At 41.1% G+C, this 25048-nt stretch overlaps 1 protein-coding gene across 1 annotated transcript; it reads right to left on the bottom strand.

Annotated features, from left to right (window-relative positions):
• Positions 1 to 1769: 1769 nt before the first annotated feature.
• On the bottom strand, positions 1770 to 23676 carry mgarpa (mitochondria localized glutamic acid rich protein a). Its single transcript, XM_030740144.1, has 7 exons — positions 23488 to 23676; positions 17123 to 17223; positions 16790 to 16895; positions 13378 to 13395; positions 7854 to 8063; positions 3646 to 4946; positions 1770 to 3151 (listed from the first exon to the last, which is right to left on the bottom strand). Exons 1-7 carry the CDS (start codon positions 23561 to 23563, stop codon positions 3134 to 3136), a joined length of 1830 nt encoding a protein of 609 aa, XP_030596004.1. The 5' UTR covers positions 23564 to 23676; the 3' UTR covers positions 1770 to 3133.
• Positions 23677 to 25048: the final 1372 nt, after the last annotated feature.

The following is a 25048-nucleotide window of genomic DNA, read 5'->3' as shown; positions in this document are numbered from 1 at the left end:
TCTAGAGGATGTTGATGCATGGATGGCTTTACATTTTCTTAGCTTAAAAGAACAGAAAACAGAAGTCATTGTGTTTGGTGCTCCTGACCTCTACGACCTCTGCCCTTTAAGGATTTATTTAAAAAAAAAAAACTTTTGCAAGAAACCTGTCAGCGATCTTTGACAATAATCTAACTTTTGACAAATACATTAAAGCTGTCATTAAAACAAGCTCCTTCTCTCCAGCTACTTGCAAAAATGAAGCAATTGCTCTGCTTCAGAGACTTTGAGAGAGCTGTCCATACCTTCATTTTGTTTTGATTTGACTATTATAATAGTCTTTATTTAGGTGTTAGTCTATAAATGCTTAGCTGACTGCACTGGTCCAAAATGCTGCAGCACAGTTATTAACTGGCACATGCAAGACCACATATTAGCTTCCATATGCTGGCTGCCAGTCAGTTTTTGAATTGAATTTAAGATTTTATGATTTGTTTTTAAAACATTGCATGGGTTGGTGCCTTCTTACCTTTCTTATCTTTTAAGTTTGTACATTTCCTCTAGATCACTGAGGTCTGCTGAGCAAATGTTCCTAGCTGTCCCAAGATCCAGATGAGATAGGGCCTTTGCAGTTGCTACTCCAAAACCATGGAACAAACTGCCCCTTCACGTAGGGTCTCTCCAACATTAGCCACTTTCAAAACCTGTACAAAAACAATTGTACATAAATACAAATTATTTGGATATGTCACCAATTTGCTGTGATCTGGAAGAAAACCCAAACTGTCACCCTCAGATCAGAAGAAATTGGTTACGATGTTCAGGAACAAACTAGGAACCACAAAGGCTCAAGCCTGCCCGTGAACTGTAAACTGCTGGAACAGCAGTATCACTGTCCATAGTGGAGGCAGTTTTACATTGGCATCTTCAAGGGAAATTTGCATATATAAGGCTTGAGTTTGGAAGAGGTGAGGCCTCAAACCTAGGAAGGCTGTACCAGCTGTCAAGCATGGTGGTGGTAGCATCATGCTCTGTGACTATTTTGCTGCCAGTGGTACTGGTACAAACTGGATGGAATATTGAAGGACTACTTCTCAAGTCTTCAACTTCACACCAAATCAAGTTATTGAAACTTGGATACAACTGGGTGTTCCTATAGGAAAATTATATTATGAAACACATATCAAAACTGATTTGGGAAGCTAACGTTAAGCTTCTGGAATGGCCCTCCCTGGTTGAGGTGCAACTTGCTAAGGTACATTTATTATTATTGGGGGTGTATATATATTTGAGGCTGCATTTAATACTTTTGACCCTGTATGGATTAGAAAAAAAATCAAAATAAATTCAAACTTGTGCTCCCACTCCTTTTTTAAATCATCAAAGATATATGCTGTGTGATTATTCCACCTTGGAAAAAGAACAACTCAAAGAAATCATTAAAAGCCCCAAATCACCATCACATTCACGAGGAGTGTATTTATACTTCTGACCACAATTGTATGAAAGGGGAAAACTATCAATAAAGAAAAAAAAAAAAAAAAGATTGCAGCAAAGTAGTAAAGAAAGACCATTTCTGCTCCTTATTAAATGCAACTCTAAAAAGACCCAAAGTCAAGGTGTAAGGCCTTCAATCAAAGCCTTACAGTAAATCCTTCAAAACTAACACAGTGAAAACTCTGGTAATTTTACTTTAGATAGGTTCAATTAATCTGTCAGCTTATGATGAACTTAAACTGTGTGTTCCTGAGGGTGGGGGAGGTCAGGTGTTAAATAATGACAAGACAACATTCTGTTTATATCACTCTTTATTTTGAAAAACAAGAAAAAGAGTCAAAAGTCACAGTTTCTGTGCTTTGAGTGCGAACTAACACCCAGCGATCCAACATTTGTTTCAAGAAGCTAACAACGCCAGAAATGTAGTTGAAGAGTGTAAAAGTCTAAAGGAACAAAGAAAGGAAGACAGGACTAACGGAGAGATGTCCAAACATTTCACATTGCAGACTTTTCTTCTCACATACTGCAACACTTATCAAACACAAACTTCTTCCCACAGCAAGACTGAACATACTTGAAAACATGCTGCAGCTTCATGAAGAGCAGCACCGTGTCCGCAAGTCATGCATTAATACATGACCTTAATGTAATTATCACAATTCCTACTCTTAACTCGGCCAGAACTTGATCACTTAATTCCCATGCATTACTAGCAATACTGTTCCTACCCGTGTCACCAGTGGGGCTCTGGAGGATATGGATTGTGCAAAAGAGGTAACTAATCAATTGTACATTCAGTGTATTTTCATTGGAGTGTCAACATGAAGGAGGAAGAGTAAACTATAAAAAAGTTAACAATGCTGAATAAGCCAGTAAAAACCTGCAGTGTTGCTTTGTGCATGGTTACTGGCTATTGAGGCCCAAATACTATGAGAAATGGTGTGTAGCCGTTAGTCTGAACCCAGTGAAAGCAGCCGTTTTTATTTAATGTCACTGTTAAATTCGCTGAGGGAAATCAACACATATCTGCCTTATACAGATTTACAGGTTTAACTTTTTGGGCAATCTTCTTACAGCTTCTGAAAGAAAAAATTGTGCTCATTGAAGCAATTGTTGCTGGCTTCAGCACCCGTAACAGCTTTATGAAGAAATCGATAGCAGGAGGAAACTGAGGTAGTAAGGTTGCTACAGGTGAAACAGAAGAAAAAACAGAGTGGGTCAGGTACCATAAAGAATGCTGGTGGTCTGAAGACAAAACACTGTTGCAGTATTGACTAGGTCAGTGGGATGTGGAAGTGAGTACTGACATATTCCACTCAATTTTCTTAAACAGTAAACAGGAAGAAAAAAAGATTTCTGAATGGTAGTTTTTTGTAAGCTGTAAACAGACTGCAATTCACAGAGGTTGTAATAACTGTTATTAAGGCTACTAAAAGAGCAGCCCACTCACCTAAAGCTAGTCAGTGTAAAATGCTGTAGGCTTAAGCCATATGGGCTACTGCTAATATGTGAGGATGATGGCTCTAAAGCAAAAACTGATCTAAACACTGTGTGGAATGTGTGTGTAAACTATAACAACACTTTAGTCCCCGTGTGTATTGGTGTACAGAATGTATTGGAGAAAGGCACATCATCGTCATTGCAGGATAGAAAGTCATCAGTGAGCAGCCATTCCCTGCGAAGGAGGAAAACAAAACACAAATGTCAACAACACTAAGCACCGTCTCTGCCCGAATCTATACAGTCTATTACATACATTTTCCCTCATTTCCCTAGTTTATATTTGGACAAAAAGTGCAGGATGTGCAAGGATAGGATTGTGTAGCTTTAGTCTCAAATTAGTATTATCCATAGCCGACTTTACCATAAATATTTAAAAACTCAATACCTTTCTTGAAACTAATGCATTTGCATCCCAAGAAGACATTGCCTTCCCTGCATAGCCGAGTTTAAAAAACAATGTAAGTGGGGTTTTTTTTGTTGTTTTTTGCAGCCCACAGTGAATAAGAAAAAGCAGGACTGAACATTCAATGACATTTCTGCTGCTATTTCTGCTGATAAAATAGGCTTTAAGAGCAACATTACAACATTACTGTAATGGCAATATTACAGTTGTGGTCTTATTTAATCTTTAATCAACCTGGGAGTCTGAAAAAACTTATCTGGTACCTCAGAAGCAGGGGCATCATCATCATCTGGGGCAGCAATGAGTCTGCCAGTCATGGGCCCCACACCCAGTACCTTGGGCCTCTTTTCTTCTTTAGGAGTTCCTTCCAAAACAACAACAATGTATTCTTTTTTAGGCTCTCCTGCCTGCGTCTCCACAGGGGCTATAGCTGCTTCTTCCAACACCAGGTTGGATACTTCTGCAGCAGAGGCTGCCACAACGTCTGCGGTGGTGGCTGGACCTTCAACTAAAGCTGTGGCAACACCGGCTTCTATTAGTGCAGGGGCCTCCTCAACAACTGGTGCAATTTCCACTGGTGCAGGGGCCTCCTCAACAACTGGTACAAGCTCTACTTCTGCAGGGGCCTCCTCAACAACTGGTGCAATTTCCACTGGAGCAGGGGCCTCCTCAACAATTGGTGCAACCTCAGGTTGTGTAGGGGCCTCCTCCACAACTGGTGCAATTTCCACTGGAGTAGGGGCCTCCTCCACAACTGGTGCAATTTCCACTGGAGTAGGGGCTTCCTCAACAACTGGTGCAACCTCAGGTTGTGTAGGGGCCTCCTCAACAACTGGTGTAACCTCAGGTTGTGTAGGGTCCTCCTCAACAACTGGTGCAATTTCCACTGGAGGAGGGACCTCTTCAATAACTGGTGCAACCTCAAATAATGCAGGAGCCTCTTCATCAACTGGTGCAGCTGCATCTTCAACAACTAGTGCAACATCTGTTGCCAGGAGCTCTTCAACAACTGCTGCAGTAGCCTTTTCAACAATTGGTGCAGCCTCCATTGGTGCAGGGACCTCTTCAGCCATTGGTGCAGGAGTCTCCTCAGCAACCTCTAGTGGAGCAGGGGTCTCCTCAACAAATGGGTCCTTCTCAACTATTGCAAGGGTTTCTTCAGCAACAGGTGCATTGCCCTCTTCAGCAGGAGCAGGGGTTTCCAGAGCAAGTGGTGCTGCCTTCATTGCTACAGAGGCCTCCTCAGCAACCTCTATTACCACAGGAGCCTCCTCAACAACTAGTGAAACCTCCACTGGTGAAGGGACCTCTTCATTTACTGCAACTATAACATCTGCTGGAGCAGGAGCTTCAGGACCCTTTTCTGCAGATGTAGCTTCTACTGTCAAAAGAACCTTTTCTGGTAGCTCAGAAGCCTCCTCAACTGGTGCAGATTCTTCTCCATGCTTTGCCTCCAGGGGTGCTGAGGACTCCTCATCTGTGACATTTTCAACAGTGGGTGCCAGTTCTTCTTTTACTTCAGCAATCTTCAGTACCTCTAGAGCAGAGGCAGCTGCCAGCAGCACTGTAACACAAAATACAGCCATCCAAAGGAAAACAAGAGCACACCTGTTAACACTACTTTTTGGATAATTAAATATTGGATACATTACTATAAACTCATGTTGGAATTCTGCATTTGCATATAATCTTTATGGTACACTATATTGCCAAATGTATTCACTCACCCATCCAAATCATTGAATTCAGGTGTTCCAATCACTTCCATGGCCACAGGTGTATAAACCAAGCACCTAGGCATGCAGGCCGCTTCTACAAACATTGGTGAAAGAATGGGTCGCTCTCAGGAGCTCAGAGAATTCCAGCTTGAAGTCCAGTCATGAAATGTCCCTGCTAGTAAATATTCCAGAGTAAGCTGCTAGTGGTATAACAAAGCTGAAACGATTGGGAATGACAGCAACTCAGCCATGAAGTGGTAGGCCACATAAAAAGCGTGGGGTCAGTGGATGCTGAGGCTCATAGAGTGAATAGGTCACCAACTTTCTGCAGAGTCAATCATTACAGACCTCCAAACTTCATATGGCCTTCAGGTTAACTCAAGAACAGTGCGTAGAGAGCTTCATGGAATGGGTTTCCATGGCCGAGCAGCTGCATCCAAGCCAAGTGCAATGCAAAATATGCAGAGGTGTAAAACACGCCACCACTGGACTCCAGAGCAGTGGAAATGTGTTCTCTGGAGTGACGAATCACATTTCTCCATCTGGCAATCTGATGGTCAAGTCTGGATTTGGCAGTTGCCAGGAGAACGGTACCTGTCTGACTGATCTGTGCCAAAGTGTAAAGTTTGGTGGAGGGGGGATTATGGTGTGGGGGTGTTTTTCAGGAGTTGGGTTTGGCCCCTTAGTTCCAGTGAGAGGAACTCTTAATGCTTCAGCATACCAAGACATTTTGGACAATTTCAGCTTTATTGGAACAGTTTGGAGATGGCCCCTTCCTGTTCCAGCATATCCTAACTGCACATCAGGACACAAAGCAAGGGCCATAAAGACATGGATGAGCGAGTTTGGTGCAGAAGAACTTGGCTGGCCTTCACAAACCTGATAGAACACCTTTGGGATGAATTAGAGTGGAGACTGTGAGCCAGACCTTCCTGTCCACCATCAGTGTCTGACCTCATAAATGCATTTCTGGAAGAATGGTCTAATATTCCCATAAACACACTCCTAAACCTTGTGGAAAGCCTTCCCAGAAGGGTTAAAGCTGTAAAGCTGTATAGCTGTATAGCTGCAAAGGGCGGGCCTACATCATATTAAACACTATGGATTAAGTTCATATGTGTGTGAATACTTTTGGCAATACAGTGTATATCACAATAGATGTGAAAGTCAAGGAAAATAAAAGGTCAAAAAGCAGACATGTATTCATTTCAAGTGTTGGTGTGTGTGCACTATCAGAATGAATTAATTGAATAGTTAATTTGAATTAAATAATTCTTTCATTTAATTCCCTCACCCCAAATCCACCACCGACGCTTTTTCTACCTCTTTACAAGTTATTATTTTTTCATTCATTTGATGAACAAAACACCAACAGTCACAAAGAAGTGACTTTCATTCATCAAAGTGGCTTTTAGTACGCTTGCATGTTTGTCAGATATGGATAATTATATTCACACATTCACAAGAGGAAGCAACAAAATATATATTTGAATCAATATTTTGTCCAACCCTAATAGACAGTACAATGGAAAGATGAAACTGAGAGATGAAACAAAGCTCAATAATAACTACTAAATACATTTAGGATTTGAAGAACGTAGCTGAAATTTATTGGAATGAACAAATAGAAATATAAATTTCAATACAAATTCACTTAAAAAGCCCAAATTGGACAAATTAAAGACTGTTGAACCTTTCTGGTTTGGCAAAAGCTTTATTGTATGGCTCGATGAATTACTGTAAACTGTCACAGTGTTCATTATCCAGTCATAAACAAAATATAACTATGATCAAATGGATTCACGTGGTAGAGTAAGGACGTTTTTTTTAAAGTTTCACACTTGACTTGATGAAAAGAAGCCACTGCAGCAGTTCCACAGAGCCACGGCGTGTCTGCGTGCAGGACGTCCACAGCTGTATGACAGTTTAAGCATAAACAGACTTTACCCTGCTCTGATACCTGCCAAAGCATTACAACATTACAGAGGTTTACATAAAAGAAATACAGAGTTTAGTTAAAGTTTAACAAATAAATGCTAAATTTAAAACAAATAATAGCGTTGAGGGTTTCCCAACCAAAGCGTTTCTTCCTGGGTGCCATTTAGTTTAGCGCTGCTTAGCCCCTTACACCAGACCACAGGTCATCTTAAGGGTTGCGCTGGTTTGTTATCTTATGCATGAGTGATGTTCATATTCACAGTTATTTGGGTTTTTTGTGAGTATTTGTGATCACATTTATTTCACCTATAACTGTCAATACGCTTTTCAGAAAGATCTCACTGTGCGTTTGGAAATGTCACACTGTGGTGTGCCGCTGTGAATCATTGGACCTGCATGTTTGTAACATCTCTGAGAACAAATCTAATACACACTGATCTACACTAAGAATGACTTGAGATCAGGAAAATCTCGAATCATCCTGGGCTAAAGAAACACTTTGGACACAGTGCTGCCCCCTTCACACCCACTCCAATAAATAGAAGAGCAAATATACATTTATAAGAAGAATGTTCAGTAAGAGCTGAGCCCAGAGAGCCTGTGCTGGATCTAAGACTGTGACTCTAACACCGACTGTACTGTTGCAGTGCTGTGGGTGGTGGGGGTGGGGGGGGGGTGGGGGGATCTTCAGCAGAGGGTCTTTAAAGTAATTTACTGTTAGCTTAGTGTGTGTGTGGTGTTGTTGGTTCCCTTCTGTGAATGTGTGGAACCTCAGGCCTCAGAGGCAACTGCTGCCTCCTCAGATGAAGCCATACCATTACTTTCGGGCTCCGCAGCTGGCTCTGCAACAGACTGGGCGGTGTCCTCAACAGCCTCAACCGCTTCTTCTCCAATCAGTTCCACTTCTTGTGCTGCCTCAGCCACCACATCACTGCCTGCTTCCACTACAGTCTCTGCAGCAGCCTCCTCTTCCCCATCCTCGCCCTCTCCGCTGGTCGCCTCTGCTGCTGCCTCCTCCTCTCCGCCTAGAACACCAGAAACGGTAGGATGAATGCTTGCTAGGGTGCTTGTTTGAGTTAAACTTTAAGTGCGTGTATTTTACAGACACATGCAGACTGAAGGCTATATGACCCTTTTAAGTTAAGCATCTGACAATCTAATGTTTAGAGTGTAGCATGACACTAGATTATTAAAGGAGAAGCTGAATTTCCATCCAAGGTATTTCAAGAGTAGGCACTTTAAATACCTACTTAGTTTTAAACTGGAACTACTTCTGCAATATTTACAAAATGTTTTTATGAACATTCAAATGTAACAGGAGTGTCACTTTTTATCGGAAATTCAAATGACCATGTAATTCCACATGAGACAATAAACATCAAACTTTTTAAGATGTATCGATATACATATCAGATTTCAATGGGAGGAAAAAAAAATCATGTTGGATATCTACACTGATATGGAGTGGGTGATGTGTTAGGAATGAAAGGACGCCACATTGTTTGATGGAAATGAAAATGATCGGCCTACAGAGGGGCTGGTACGATTGGATGGAAACAGAGCAACTTCCAGCTTAAGCTTTGACTTTATTGTCTTTCACAAAGCAACAGAAATTCATCTTTGAGGTGACTCTAAAAACTCTAAAGGCCGATCCTGAAATAGTGCTGCTAGACACGACACTCTAAACCATATCACTGCCTCGTGTGAATAAAAAAAAAAAAAAAACCCTGGAGGCAACTCAGTCACAACACAAACTGCATGCAAACTCAGAAGGCAGGATGTCAGACACTGGAGGGAAGGGAGGGTAGGAGAAAAGGTAAGGGGGAAGGAGGTTTAGGTGCAAGTTTAGGTGGACGGTATGGGGGTGAAGTTGGTTCTTACCATCCAGTTAGCATGCTATGGATTATCTGAAACTCAAAGTGAGTCTGACAGTGAGACAGACACTGTGACAGCCCAGGTAGGTTGTGAGTCTTTAATCTTTAACTTTGTGGAGCACTCAGTGAATCACTAACAGAAATAAAACCAATTGTGGGAGAAAGCCTCAAAAATCGTGTTCAGCAGTGACTGTGAGCGATAACCTTCATGTGGGCACATTTCATGATAACGAGCTGAATGTTAACAGTGTCAACACTACAAGTCTGTGAAGTCACAAACTAAGAGCTGTTCATGTCTGTTTGAGAGGTTTATTTTAATGATATTATAACCAGCAGCTCTCTGAGTGGAACAGTGTGAATGATGGTATAGTTCATGGACAGCTGTTATGTGCAAAATAAATAAGGAAAGAAAACTAAAAAAAAAAAAAAAAACAGAACAGGAGCCAAAAGAGTCAATATCCTTCATGGTGTATTCCAGAGCTTTTATGCTGACCGGAAGACTCTTTTTCTCTTAGCGGTACAGGAGAGGAGAGGAGGAGGAAAGGAGGAGAAGGGATTTTCTTTTCCTGTTCATATCCAAAGAGTCCAGTTCGGCCACAGAGGACCTTAGCTTAACCATTACACTGAAAAGAGTAAAGATACAGAGACAGTTAGCAACATGGGAAGAACAAAGCTTGCTTTTCAGTTCACACAACAGAGTCACTGTCAGTCTAAATCCAACCACAAGGCTACGTGGGTGAATTTTAATACTGGAGGCAAATGCTAGCAGGAAGTACTGGTGAAGTCAATAGCAAGTGATCTATTAGAAAAAAAGCCCAAAACAAAATTCTAATAAAGTTTGTCTCATTTGAAGAAGACTTGTCTTCACACAGCTTCTGTTTGGAAGATAACACAAGGCTTTAGATTTAAAGACAAAAACTAGCTTATTTTTCTAACAAGAGGTGTGAGGAGCGGAAAGACGGAGGGGGAGGAAAGAGGGACAGAGTGGTGTCAAAGGAGGGGACTGGTTATGTCTTCTGGTGTTTTGGCCAATGGGGTAAAATCAGCCTCAGAGCCCCCAGGAGGACGGATTAGTGTATGACAAAGTATATAATGCGTTCCTACATACAGATACAGCCATTTAAAATTGCCACCTCCTTCTCCTGGGGCGTATCTGCTTTCCACTATAAACGTGCCCCTTTGATTCAACTGCAGCAAGAGATGATAAATTTCTTTAAATTTTGATATTGAGCCACCCATCTTTAGATTTTGCACAGGAGAAGCCAGACTTTCAGCTACTAGAACTTTTTTAAAGTGCTCTCTGGGCTTTATGGAAGTCTTTCAAAGTTGTTCTTTGGACATTGGCTGCTTTTGGAATCATTTTCAGTCCAGTCTTTGGAACTGAAGAGGTTTTTTCTTTGTTTGTTAAGCCACTATGAAAGGCACCTAACAATGGGTTTTATGGAGTGATGAATCCAACCTGGGCATTTCTGTTCATTATGTATGGAGGAGGTCAGCACAGAGGTACAACAGTGAATGTCTACAGCCATCTGTAAAACACAGTGGAAGCTCTGTCATAGTTTGGGGCTGCAGTTCAGTCAGTGGAGTTGGAGAGCTTGTCAAAATTAATGGAATTATGAGTGCAGGAAAGTCCCAAACACGCTGTCAATGCAGTAAAAGCCTCCCCAGAGCCAGGACCTCAACATTATTAAAACAGCTTTGAATGTCCTTCAAGAAGCCTGGAGAACTATTCCTTAAAATAAATTACAAGAACGCTGCCTCAGAGAGTTCAGGCTGTGTTGAAGAATAAAAATCCAACTCATACTGTACACAACTGTATTTCCCTGCATGTTTGCACATTTCAATAAATGGCTGCACATATTTCCAGTAAAATATAAAGAAATAAGTTGTAGCTCAAGATTTTTGCACAATACATCCATCAAGTGGATGCATATTTTTAAGTTGCACTTTATTATAAATTCAACATAGTGTCACAAAGTTAGCAAAAGTCTTAACACCAGTTTTATTAATAAACTCTGGGTCGAATACTTTTAAAAACGCAATGTGACAAACGAATCCATTATTCTATATGTGGACAACAAAGTTCACACCCTGGACATGGAGAGTTATGTTTGTGATGGGGGTTTAAAGTCGTGGTCTGTGGAGGCTGGGAGAGCCGTTTTCATGGTCGCTCATTAAGTGCAAAGTCTGGGTTGAATGCTAATGACGTGCTAATTCTCTCCTACCTGTCAACATATGCAGTTTTTGCACCTATAAATAAATAAATACTGTAGTATTAGGTTGGACACTTTTTTGTGGGACATGTATCTGTTTCATTTGGAGTGTCCCTTTCACTGTGCACCATTTTTGGAGTAGAGCATTAAAATGAATTACACAAAGGTGATCCTGTTGGACTTGGATCACATCTAAAACTCTGACTGGGTCCAGGATTAACAATAAACAATTAAATTTCGATTTAAATTTCTGTTTTAAAACGATAGCAGTGCGGTTAAATAATACTTTTATGCTTTCATGTTCAGAAAGCTTTCATGTCTTCTGTACTGCTTGTTTGGTGTGCACAAACTCTACTTTATTTGCTGCAAGTGTTTTACAGAAAGGTTCAACTTTATGATTTTCCATAAATATACGGTGTAGCAAGCTGTAAATGAATGCGCTTCCATCATCACTGCTCCCCCTGGTGGATACAAAAGACAAACAATGCTGCTTAGGGCCGTTACCACTCATGGTTGCATTGTCCACATCACAAACAGGGGATCTGATTACGCTTGAGGACCAGCCAAGGATTGGCCAAGGGTCCACTATGTTCCTGTCAATGTCCAGGCAGCCATTTTCAGTGGCTGTATCTGTATATACATCACTTTCCTAAACTAACAATCTAATGCTAAAGGTAAAGTAATCACTTAGATATCACCTGTTACACTTTGAATAACATTTGATTAACATCGAACAACAAACCGTCATGTGGGTGCTGGATACACTGTTTGATTAAGGCCATGTTCATGAATGGCATTAACATGAGTCTTGGGTGGCCAGTTCTCAGTATGTCATTTCACATCTGGGTGGTCAAATAGTCAATGAATTTCCCTCCTATGTCTTTTCCTAATCACCTTTCTTTGACTTTGATGGAAGGTGAGGTAAAGGAAAGGGGAGAAGGAGAACACGGTGCTCAAATTATTGGACGACACTTCCACTAGGCTACCTTTTTGAACCCCCCCTTCAACCCCTTTGACCAAAATGCTAATGTTGAGGGTTCATAAGGAGGACTTAAAAACCAATAGATTGCATTAACCACAGACTATAAAAAGTTGAACGTGGCATCTGTTAATTCCAGGTATGAAGAGGACCTAAAGCAAGCCCAATAGGTTTGTAAAGTCGAGCTGAGCCGTGTAGAGTAGATACTAGTGGAAAACAGGCAGTGGTGTATAGCTTTAGTTCTTTGGTGTACAGCATAATTTATATTATAACAGATTAGAGTTGACTCTACTCACACTTTGGCCTTTGGTGTTGAATCATACACATGAAGAGACAGCAGCACAGGGCTGCATCACTACACCTCCCTGTTGATGCTGGACAGTGCCCTCCAACCTCATCAAGACTGAGAACAGGCAGACATCTCACCCTCCCTAATCTCTTAATCAATATACATCGATATAAACCAGAGAACAGCACTCGCACTGTACCTGGTACAACGTGTTAAGGAATTTATTTAGACCCCTTTTTGTCTTGTATACACTGATTTTTGTTAAGCTACTAGAAACCCCAATCCATAATAACCTTCAAAGTATATAATTTAGAGTCATATCTACATATTAGTAATGAGCTAAAAAGTATTAGAATATAAAGTGTTGGAAATTATTTTCAATCCAAATCACACTCTGCAGGTAAAGATGCAGTGCAGTACAGGTAGAGAAATAGTAGTTTTTGGTGGAGTAGGACACCAAAGATGAACTAGGTAGTGAGCTACAAGCTAGCAGAATGTTTTTGTGGCTGTTTTATGACACACTCAATGTGTATTAATGCAGCTTTTTTTGGTTTTGCTGGTTCATCTGAGCCTGTCCAAGCATGCTTACAGACACGTTAAACCAGCTGAGTTTAATTAAGCATTGCTCTTGGCTGTCAACAACTTCAGAAAGCTAAAAGGTTCCTGGATGCAAATTAAGTGTTTTAGTTACACTACTTAATGTCCCAGATTCCCCTCTAAGTTTTACTTGGGATTGTAATCATGGGATCATGGGTTAGCGGTTTCATGTTCATATTTCAAATGTATTTGTGTTAGATATGTCCAGAATTTATAGGTCAAAATTTCATCTCAGGTACATCATTTTATTCAATGCATTTTATAGCCAGTGCAGTGAAAAGCACATGCTGACATTTCTTTCGACCCAGGTCAAAGTTTTCGTGAGCATTCAGAAAATTCTCAGGCAGTGAAATAATGAAAGCAGCGTGTGTGTGATGTGGGACTCACCCTCTTCATCATCCTTGCCTGCAATCAAAAAGAAAGATCAGTGTTAGTGTCACACAGAGTTAGAGCTGATTTGAAGCTCCTGTTCAGGTACAATTTAAAGAATCAAGTAATGGTGTTGTTCTACTACATTTACTGTTTAAAGGGGACCTTTAATGTGGTGGAGGCGCATTTTCAACACAGGCAAAATTTCAAATAATATTAGAATATGTAAAGTAATCCTTGCAATGGCTCACTTGGCTCACTACAGTTTTCTTTTTTTACTCTTGGCTGTGGATCTCTGTGGATCATGCAAAGTTAGTCTAGTACCATTCAAGAATAATATATATATATATATATATATATATATATATATATATATATATATATATATATATATATATATATATATATATATATATATATATATATGAAACTTTTGCACCATTAAAAAAATATATGAAATATATAAATTTAATGGTGCAAAAGATTCATTTAAAATGTTATAGATCAGTTAAAAAGCCCTGAAATGTTTGCTCTGTGAACTGGATATTTTAATCTGACTGCTTATTGTATGTGACCAGTTTACACAGCAGATTTATCTCCTGCTGTGCATTACTGACTGCACACAGAGGCTGTGCTGCTACTGCTGATGCTATCAGTAGATTGCCACTGCTCTAATCAAAGTGCATCAAATAAACTAACCTTACTCATCTATGACAGAATGTGGGCAGTTAAGTATACAGAAAATATAAGCAACTAGCGATCACCAAGAGAACACTTACAGCAATGAGGCGAATATGATTTTTTTTTTTTTTTTTTTAAAAACATATTGTGGCATTATCTTTGCTTTTCATGTTTTCTCATGTCTCATGTTCCTTTTTTGTACTGCTTCTTGGCAGTCAACTCTGCTGTTGTTCCCTTTCTTGTTCAGGACAATGTTTCAGCCAATTAGCATTATACCTACAGTAGGTAGCATCATATTTGGACTATATACTGTTGGCTTTTTGGAGGACAGCGTGCAAGAATTCACACAATTCCTCTCACTCCATAGCCAATGACTACATGGACACTAACTTGGGAATATAAATCATGCATAAGCCATGACAATGAAAAGCAAACAGACTCTGGATAATGAAGATCATAAGAAGTGGTTAATAACTTAGGAAATGAACTCAAGAATAGCTTTACACAATAGTTTTCTAGATGAACAACCATAAGGAGCAGTACCCTTCATGGAGCAGGAGACCAGAGGCTAACACCAAGGCAGCATGGAGGGAAGTTAGCCAACTATCAGAGCTGCAGACAGGTGTGGTGAAGAAAGGGGTGCCTCAGAAGTACAACAAAATGTCCATATCTAAGTCCTTAGAAACTGCCAAGCAAAAACTTACAGCCTTGGCTAACTGCTAAAAGAGGTATACCAGAGAAATAGAAGCCAGGAGAAAGAACTAGGTGTTCTCTACTGAACCATCCAAGGTATACTCTCCCCATAAGGCTGGAAACAGAGTAATACTGGACGAGCAATTGGGAAAAGGATGCAACACATAACAACAATGCCCAGTGGCTAATGGATCTTAGAGAAGACCACAGCAACCTCCTCAAACAGGCTCCAGTAACCATCACAGGGGCAGACATCCAAAAAAGAGTCGAATATGAAGAGCACCAGGCCCTGACATGATTCACACTTGAAGTTGACTGCACTCTATTAATACCTGGCAGCACAAATTAACCAGCTGCTGATGGATGAGACACACCCAGAATGGCTGACTGAAGGCCAGACAGTCCTGTCAAAATTTGTCCAAGGAGGTGTCTGTACCTGATTCACCTGTTCCACAATGACATGACTGGTCTAGTACTTTCTGGTGGAGAAGTGTCAGAGCCATTTGACATCACCAGTGGGGTGAAGCAAGGATGTGTGCTCTTCAACCTCTTCGTCACCTGTGTGCTGAGCCATGTCATCTGCGAACTGGGAGTATACCTTCAGTACAGGCTGGATGGATCCATATTTGACCTTTGCTGTCTGAGTGCGAAGACTAAGGGGATAGAAAAAAAGATCCTGAAAGTGCTATTTGCTTATAACTGTGCCCCCATGGCATACAAGAAGTCAGAGCTCCAGCTCACTGTCAACAAATTTGCTGAAACTTCTTGTCTCATCAGTATCACCATCAGCCTGGGCAAGACAAAGGTTCTGGTGCAACCTGCCCCAGCTTCTGTTGTTCATCCCCCTTGGAGTTCCATTGAAAGAACAGAGCTCAAGTTAGTGGAGGCATTCAAGTACCTTGGTAGTTTCATCTCCAGTGAAAGAACCCAGGACAAATGGTAAATGGACTAGTTCTTATATAGCACTTTTCTACTCTATCTGAGCACTCAAAGCACTTATATATGTTTGCATTCACCCTTTCATACAAGCACTTCCATGAGTAACTAAACTAAGTGCTTTTACTATCCAACATTCACACACATTCATATTCCAACGCTTGCATCGGAGAGGAACTTGGAGTTCAGTATCTTGCCCAAGGATACTTTGGCATGCAGCCCAGAATCGAACCGCCAACCTTCCTATTAGTAGGTGACCTGCTCTACCTCCTGAGCCACAGCCACCACAAGGAAATCAATGTCAGGATCTGCAAAGCCAGCCAAGCACTAGGTCATCTGTGCTCACTGGCAAGCGAAACTGAGGTAGGCCTTGCAAGCGATTCAAAGACCATGTGAGGGCCAACATTGCCCATGCTAATATTCCTCCAGAACAGTTGGGCTTTGAGGAAGCCTGGCTAAACTAGTCTTGCTGATGTTCAAGCATGACAGAAGGCTGCTGCTGCCACACCAGCTAAGCCAGGGCAGTTCTCTTGCCCACACGGTGGATATTCGTGCTGCTCAATAATTGGACTCCACAGCCACATGGGAGTCCACAGCAGATGAATTGTGCAAACACAACGCATCATTCTCGAAAACGATGGACAACCACGTCTGTTTTTTTTATCTCACAATCCTAACATACTGTTATCTACAGTTAAAGTAGCCAAAACTTTAGCACAGGTGCTGCCGCCAGATGTTGCTCCACCACTGTGTGCGTCAAGCTAATCCGACATGGCTCTAACTGTTGAACCACAGAATTGGCTCGTTCTCATTATCATTGGCCTTTCATGTTGTCTGTCAAAACATGGTTGGAATGACTTCTATCAACTTTATATTGATCATGTACCATTTCAATTGAGGAAAAGTTATATCACAATAATAATATTTATCGTTTTATCTCTTAGTGACATATGCATGGTGGTAAGAACGAAATTAGTCAGTTCCCACATTTCATGAATCCAACAACACTTTTTACATTTATACCGACATATCAGGGAATCATCCCATTGTGATGGATGAAGTCTGATAACCACTAGTTCAAGGTAGTGGGAGAAAACTAAAGTAGCAGATGAGGACTTACTCTTAGGTGGCCAGGGTTTAGGTACCCACTCCATCTTTGGTCTAGAATTGATTTCTACCATGCGCTCATCGAACCTGATCTGATCTGTGGACAGAGTGCTGTATGCCTGTGGAGAGAGCAAAAGGGCTGAATATTTGATTTCTGTTTATCTCTGACCCCTGAAAACAATTCAATTTGAGAAACTTTACAAGTCAGGCTATTTTACTAACTCAGCACACTTGCTGGGTAGTTAAACCATTTGCTGACAACATGCTAGCATGTAGGCCTTAGTTTGGTATGTATTAACATCATGCAATGCATTTACATTAACATGACAGAAACTACACAACTTACATATGACATAGCCCCAACTAAGGCTCCCCCACACAGCACAGCGTACAAAATGTTTTCTCCAGAGCCACCAGGAACGGTTGACATCGGCTGCCTCTGTAAAACTGGAAAAGGTTCAAAGATCACATGTTAATGTTACATTCATTTATTTGATAACTCATACATTACAGGGTTTTATCATGTGTTCTCACTGTGACCTTCCAATATATTAGAGGTGGCTTAAAGACAAGGAACGTGATTCTCAGTTAACTTGCACTCATACAAGCCTCACAGTTTCTATTTTCCTGCTACTGTATCATGGACTTTGGATAGACTCTGGTATAGTAAATGGTAAATACAAGCCTCATTCACCCAATCACACACACACATTCATTCAAGGACTTTTCTATACCTAAGTACACTATCTAACATGCATGCACACACCCACATTCAGTTGGAAGCATCAGGGACAATTTGGGGTTCAGTATGTTGCCCAAGGGTACTTTGACATGCAGACTGGAGCAGGGATCAAATAGCTGACTAATTAGTAGACAACCTGCTCTACCATCTCAGCCACAGTCAATCCAAAGATCCTGAATAACAGGAATAATGTGCTGAACAAGTGCTCCAGCTCTGTTGGTGTGAACCCTGAGGCACTCTACTGGCCTATAATGCCTCCCACTCTGATTGGAAATAGAATACATTTAGAAATTGCCAAAAATCTGGTTATCAACACTTGTTTGGTGCTTGCAAGGTAATGTCCTCCATTCCATGCACTTAGGGGGGAAAAAGAAGAAGAATTGGATTTCAGCCTGTTTTAAACATGTGGTGGTAGAAGAAATTATTAATCCAACTAATCCCAGAGAAAATATCAATGTTTCATTTAACTAAACAAGAAGTGGTGCCGAGCACAAGAAATCTCTGCCCTGGCAGACGTTTTAGTTGATTTGAACATTGCCCGTCTCACAAACATGTCACGCTCCAAACATTAAATCACCAACATAACACACAGGTTCTATTGTCCACGTCCGTAATTTTCCAGGGTTTAAAAAGTTGAAGTTAAATAACTTTTATTTTATGGTAATTAAAATTTTTTATAGAAGCTTTATCTCTTATAGTGAGAAAATATGTGATTTGTTGGATGGGTGATAACAGGGAGTTATTGGATTGAGAGAGAGTTAAAAGCTGTGTCATATCCGGATCATATCCCAATCACATGTTACATGCTCACAGAGAACAGGCTCTGGATCCAGATGGTATTCAGTTTGGCATAATTCTTGGCTCTCCACAAGTACTGAACATCAGACAAATGGGATGGATGGATTTCACCTTAGAAACTGTCTAGCTTGCCTTGTTTGATTTCATTTTTTTTCAACACTTCATATGTGACTGTCACACAAAAAACATAAATCAGAGTTCAAAAAAAGCTTGATTTTTCTTTTACTGTGAAATCCACAAACATGTTTAACTATTTTCATAACTTAAAATACAAATATAAGTTGTAATTTTCAAAAATGCATGGATAAATTTAGCAAACAAAGTTATATACATTAAAATGCAGGCAACGCCTCAGGTGGGTTTTTGTACAACTATTTACAGAACAATCAGGTGACAGATGTTTGTGCCGCTCCAAACAAACTGCTCCTGTCCACCACAGACGGAGGGACACATTACAGGCCTGACACTTCCAGGTGTGTCACTCCTCCTGCTCTACACCTGGACAGCGTTTACATTTGAGTCTGCCTTTGGTGGCTCTTTGGCAGCATGTGTCTCATCCATGACTACACTACACACTAACTACACTCCAAACACACTCAAATCTCAAATCTATCAAATTTCAGAACCCACTATCACTATCGCTGTCTCTCTTTTGCCTCATCACTCTCACAACTTTCACCTGTTGCTCAGCAACCAAATGTCACACATTGCCATATAATTTTTTTGATTGATTGATGTGGTGCATTTTTCCACCAACAGGAAAGGGTGATATTTATTTATTTTGCTCGCAAACGCGTTCTGCTAGGGAATACTGTGTTTTTAACATTTCTTCCAGCACCAAATGTGCATCACACGTGAGGACAATACGCATGTTCTCCCCGTGTTTGTGTGGGTTTTCTCCGGTTCCTCTGGTTTCCTACTGCTTTCCCAACAACACTCCACTTTAGATTCAACCTCTGAGTCAGAGAACATCCTGCCTTCCACCTGTGTCACTGGATCCCGTACCTGGGACAAAGAATTGCTGGTCCACATCGCCCAACAAAACGAACCAGATCCCGGAGGCAGACCGCCCAACTGACTTTGTGCCTTTTTCAGTTCGAGTAATTCACTGAGCTCACACTACCAAATTCACTTGTTGCCCCAGCGTAACACTATTACCTTCCAGAAACTGCTGTCGTGGCCTTCACCAGTGTCACCTGTGCTCAGAACGAGTCTTCCAGTTTCCCACCTGTGGGTTCACTCCAGCCCTTACCTATATCTGGATATCCATGATCCCATATAGCACTGTACTTCGTCATTGGTCTGTCTCTGTTTGCAGGTAACACGACCACTGTAACAATCACTGATCGCTTTTCCAAGGCTGCTCACTTTATAGCTCTGCCCAAACTTCCTGCTGCTCTGGAGATAGCTCATCTACTCCTCAACCATTTCAGGAGGGTGAGCTCACGGCTCTGGAGAGCCACCGGAGCTGCCCTGCTAAGAACTCGAGCAAAATAAGTGTCTAGCTGATTGGCACCAGACCTCGAACTACAGTGGTGTGAAAAAGTGTTTGCCCCCTGCCTCATTTCCTGTTTTTTTGCATGTTTGTCACACTTAAGTGTTTCGGAACATCAAACCAATTTAAACAATAGTCAAGGACAACACAAGTAAACACAAAATGCAAGTTGTAAATGAAGGTGTTTATTAGTAAAGGTGAAAAAAAATCCAAACCATCATGGCCCTGTGTGAAAATGTGATTGCCCCCTAAACCTAATAACTGGTTGGGCCACCCTTAGCAGCAACAACTGCAACCAAGCGTTTGCGATAACTTGCAATGAGGCTTTTACAGCGTTCTGGAGGAATTTTGGCCCACTCATCTTTGCAGAATTGTCCTAATTCAGTTACATTAGAGGGTTTTCGAGCATGAACGGCCTTTTTAAGGTCATACCACAACATCTCAATAGGATTCAGGTCAGGACTTTGTCTAGGCCACTCCAAAGTCTTCATTTTGTTTTTCTTCAGCCATTCAGTGGTGGACTTGCTGGTGTGTTTAGGATCATTGTCCTGCTGCAGAACCCAAGTACGTTTAAGCTTGACTACACGAACAGATGGTCTGACACTCTCCCTCAGGATCTCTTGGTAGACAGCAGAATTCATAGTTCCATTTATCACAGCAAGTCTTCCAGGACGCAGCAAAACAGCCCCAGACCATCACACTACCACCACCATATTTTACTGTTGGTATAATGTTCTTTTTCTGAAATGCAGTGTTCCTTTTACGCCAGATGTAATGGGACACACACCTTCCAAAGAGTTCCACTTTTGTGTCATCGGTCCACAGAATGTTGTCCCAAAAGTCTTGGGGATCATCAAGATGCGTTTTGGAAAAATTGAGACGAGCTTTAATGTTCTTTTTGCTCAGCAGTGGTTTTCTTCTTGGAACTCTGCCATGCAGGCCATTTTTGCTCAGTCTTTTTCTGATGGTGGAGGCATGAACGCTGACCTTAACTGAGGCAAGTGAGGCCTGCAGTTCTTTGGACGTTGTTGTGGTGTCTTTTGTGACCTCTTGGATGAGTCGTCGCTGCGCCCTTGGGGTAATTTTGGGCGGCCGGCCACTCCTCGGAAGGTTCACCACTGTTCCATGTCTTCGCCATTTGTGGATAATGGCTCTCACTGTGGTTCGCTGGATTCCCAAAGCTTTGGAAATGGCTTTATAACCCTTTCCAGACTGATAGATCTCAATTACTTTCTTTCTCAATTGCTCCTGAATTTCTCTGGATCTCGGCATGATGTGTAGCTTTCAAGGATCTTCTGGTGGACCTTACTGTGTCAGGCAGCTCCTATTTAAGTGATGTCTTGATTGGGAACAGGTGTGGCAATAATCAGGCCTAGGTGTGGCTAGGGAAATTGAACTCAGGTGTGAAAAACCACAGTTATAGTATGTTTTAACAAGGGGGGCAATCACTTTTTCACACAGGGCCATGATGGTTTGGATTTTTTTTCACCTTTACTAATAAACACCTTCATTTACAACTTGCATTTTGTGTTTACTTGTGTTGTCCTTGACTATTGTTTAAATTGGTTTGATGTTCCGAAACACTTAAGTGTGACACGAACATGCAAAAAAACAGGAAATGAGGCAGGGGGCAAACACTTTTTCACACCACTGTACCTACCAGGTCAGAAAATGTGGTCGACTTTAAGAACTGAGTCAAAGAAACTGTCTCCCAATTATATTGTTCTTCTGAAAATGCCCCCCATAACTCATCCCATGTCTCTAACCAGAAACCTGTTCATTCCGATCCTCTGCCCTCAATAAAACCTGTTAAACTTTTATTCTGTGCTTGAGTTCAGATCTGGATTGGTTTCCTGACAGTACTGGGAATTTTAATTGCTAACATGAGCAGGAAACTTTAGGTCTACTTTAACTGTTATCCTTAGCCATTTCAACACTGGCTAAAAGACTAAAAGCTGAACGACCATAATGATGCAGTCACATTATTTATGTAAACTGTAGAGGAAAACAGAAGATAAACAAGACAATTTGATGCTTTTTAAAGACCATTTGGAAGTAAGTGTTAATTTAAGGCACTAAGACTTGTTAAAAGCAGCTGTAGCCACCGTCTCTATCAATATAGAAGTGTTTTTTCAGTTACTCACTAAAAGTGTAGACTCAACTCAATCCTCACATGTTTTTCACATGTTGTTTCTCCTAATGAAAAATGTTACCTGTAAACTTATGAACACAAGGACCAAGACCGCACAAAAACACTGACACAAGTCAGTTTAAGACACTGATTTTTACCAAAACCTGTTTCACCTTCTTAGACAAAAGGATGTAAATCTATTGAATCCACACTTCTAAATATTCCTTCACTATTAAAATGAACTGCTTCCTCTAACACCTTACAATCTCAACCAACTTTGTTTTATACAATAACACTAAATTTATAGTTGTTGCAGCTATCCTGCCGGATCACTGCCATGTCTATTGTTGAGGGTATTAAAACTCCTTATATTCTCAGAAGCTAATCCAGCGCATTAGCTGTAACCTCACTCCCTACCACCCCTGTTATTTATACTTCCTAATCAGCTCAAGTCTAAAAGATATGAGATAGTGTGGTGGAAACTGGAGGGGACACAGGTCAGAAAGTTGCAGGATTAGAGCAGGATGCCCTCTTCTGACTTAGTGGGACCACTGGAGGGGAGAATGCCTTCAAAATAAGTAAGGGCCTGCTGTGTAGCTCATCTGCCCCAGGGAGGCTGGTCCTTTGAGAGAAGCCGAGCATTTACATTTTCTTAGAATTTTAATATTTATTTTAATAGTAATACGAAAGTGTAATGGTCACTGCAGTTGCCAGTTGTCTAAAAATGTTATTCTAAACACTTTTAGAAGAACTTACCTTTGTGTAGTAATATACTGATTTTATTTTTTATTGATTTTTTTTTTTTTTTTTTTTTTTACCGGTTATCAACATTAAGTAACGTATTTTCTTCATCGAAGACATGCAGGTGCACCAATCTCAGGCTAATATACACCCAAACTAACAGTGAGTGTTTTTAAATTCTCACTTTTTGCTTCCACGCGCTCACATCGGCGGTTTCCCACTTTGATGGTTACATCATGAAGAGAGGCTCGCGCTCCTGCCTCTGGTTAGGCTGCTGTCACACACCCGCACCACGTGACTGACAGCCGCAACCATGTTTCCCACTGTGCATAATGAAGGTCAGGGACACATGCCAAGTCAAATCCGGTAAAAGATGCCTTAAAGTATTTTTTTAATTAAATGTTAATGACGTAACATATAGCAGGAGGTAACTGCTTCATTGTGTGGATTTAGTATTAAATGGTTCGGCCTGCAGCTTTAAAATGCAACATTTTTATTTATGGACAAGCTGGCAAACAGGGTTAAAGATTTCATGTGGCAGGCTGTCCTGTTTATTACATATGCAAGACTTTGCTTACTGTCGTTATGATGAATATTTTGAAGCTTAAAATGCACAGCAAATTTCAAAGTTGACCTTGACGCAGCCACTGACATTCAGTGTGTGCAAACTGACAGGACAAAGTGTACTATACCACCGGCTACGATGAGAAGACGTTACTTTCCCCGTAATGAGGTACACCGATCACCGGGAAAGGAACAGAGGCAAGTTTATGTTGTGCCTTTTGGCTAGCAGATGAAACTCACCATCCCGGGGCACCCCGTAGGCTGTTTTTCGTGCCAAAAGCCTGCACCTTTGCCAGGCCACTCTGCAGGAAAACATCTCTGCTCTCCGAGGGTTGCGGCGCTACTGCTGCAGACTTTGCAAATGTCGGAATGGCTGGCGTGCTCTGGCAGCACAAGCGTGAGGGCAGAGCTGTCCTCTGTTGCGCAATCGGAGCCGCTATGAGGGGTGAGTAATGCCACGGAGGAACGGCGAGGTGACGCGCAACTATGAGGAGCGAATAATGCTACGCAAGAAATGGTGCGGTAAAGTAAATACACTGTCTAATAATTTGTTTTACTATTTAGTAATTACAATTTCTTTTTTTATTAGATTTTAGAGAAACACCTTTTGCCAGAGGTTACTCCATCAACGAACCAAAAATAAAAAAAGAGAGCGAGAGAGAAATGACTTTAATTTAACCAATAAAAATATGCATGAATGTACACTTATATTTATTAGTATTAATCTGACATTTTTAAATAAAAAAAAAAGATGGAAGTGGACTTCTACATGTAAACTCACATCTAAAAATATTCATGGAACAAAGTGTAGAAATAATAATCCCACACAGAGGAAGCAAACCAGTCCATTCCTGAATGCAGTGATGGGACTGCTGTGCCGAGGCGTGTCGACAAATCCAGGAAGTGTTTTATGACGCGCGTATCGACTGACGTCACGGATGACGTCTGAAGCCTCGCTGGTTCAGGTAGCGGGTCGAGTGCTGGCGTGATTTATGAACGAGCGCAATGGATCCTCACGGACAGAGGAGCAACACAAGTGATCTCTCCCAGTAAGGTCTCACACGTCTCTGTGAATAATTAAATGTGTTACTGTTATAATATTCACAAGTCAGTTTGTTTTTCATTACAAGGTGAATTGTTTGTTGTGTAACAAGCAGCTGGAGTACAACAACAACAACACCTCATCTATTAGGCAGAGGTGCAGCGATCCAAGCCTGTACAGGCTTGCTGTGGGATACCTGTGCCTCCTCAGTACCATGTGAAAGGCTTTTCTCCAAAGCCAGAAAGGTTATTTCCAAAAAGAGAAACCAAATGAGTTTATGCACAGTGGAAAAAAAATACCTTAATAAAGATGAATAAGGTCACAGTATGCATAAGCACCATCACCCACACATTAATCAGACAGACTAGATGAATAAAAGAATGAATCACACAGAATCAAATGAATGTGTTTTTATTGCTTATCTTGACACTGATTATTCCCATTCTGACACTGCTGAGAGCATCACAAATTGCTGAAACAGCAATAAAAGGTTTGGCCGTGGTGGTGGTGGTGGTGGTGGGGGGGAGTAACCTTCTCTTAAAGCTCCTTAAAAGGACTCTATATACTAACTTTGTTAGGTAACCTGTTCAACTTCTCATTAGGTTGATCAATCAAATGTCAGTAATTCAGTGCATTTAGGCATGTAGGTCAGGACGACCTGTTGAAGTTCAAACCAAGCATCAGAATTGGGAAGAAAGGTGATTTAAGTAACTTTGAATGTGGTTTTGTGTTAGACAGGCTGGTCTGAGTGTTTTAAAA

Source organism: Archocentrus centrarchus, chromosome 10 (genome assembly GCF_007364275.1).
Source record: "Archocentrus centrarchus isolate MPI-CPG fArcCen1 chromosome 10, fArcCen1, whole genome shotgun sequence".
NCBI lineage: Eukaryota > Metazoa > Chordata > Actinopteri > Cichliformes > Cichlidae > Archocentrus > Archocentrus centrarchus.
The sequence above is the reverse complement of the archived record's forward strand: the minus strand, read 5'-3'. Positions and strand labels throughout refer to the sequence as shown.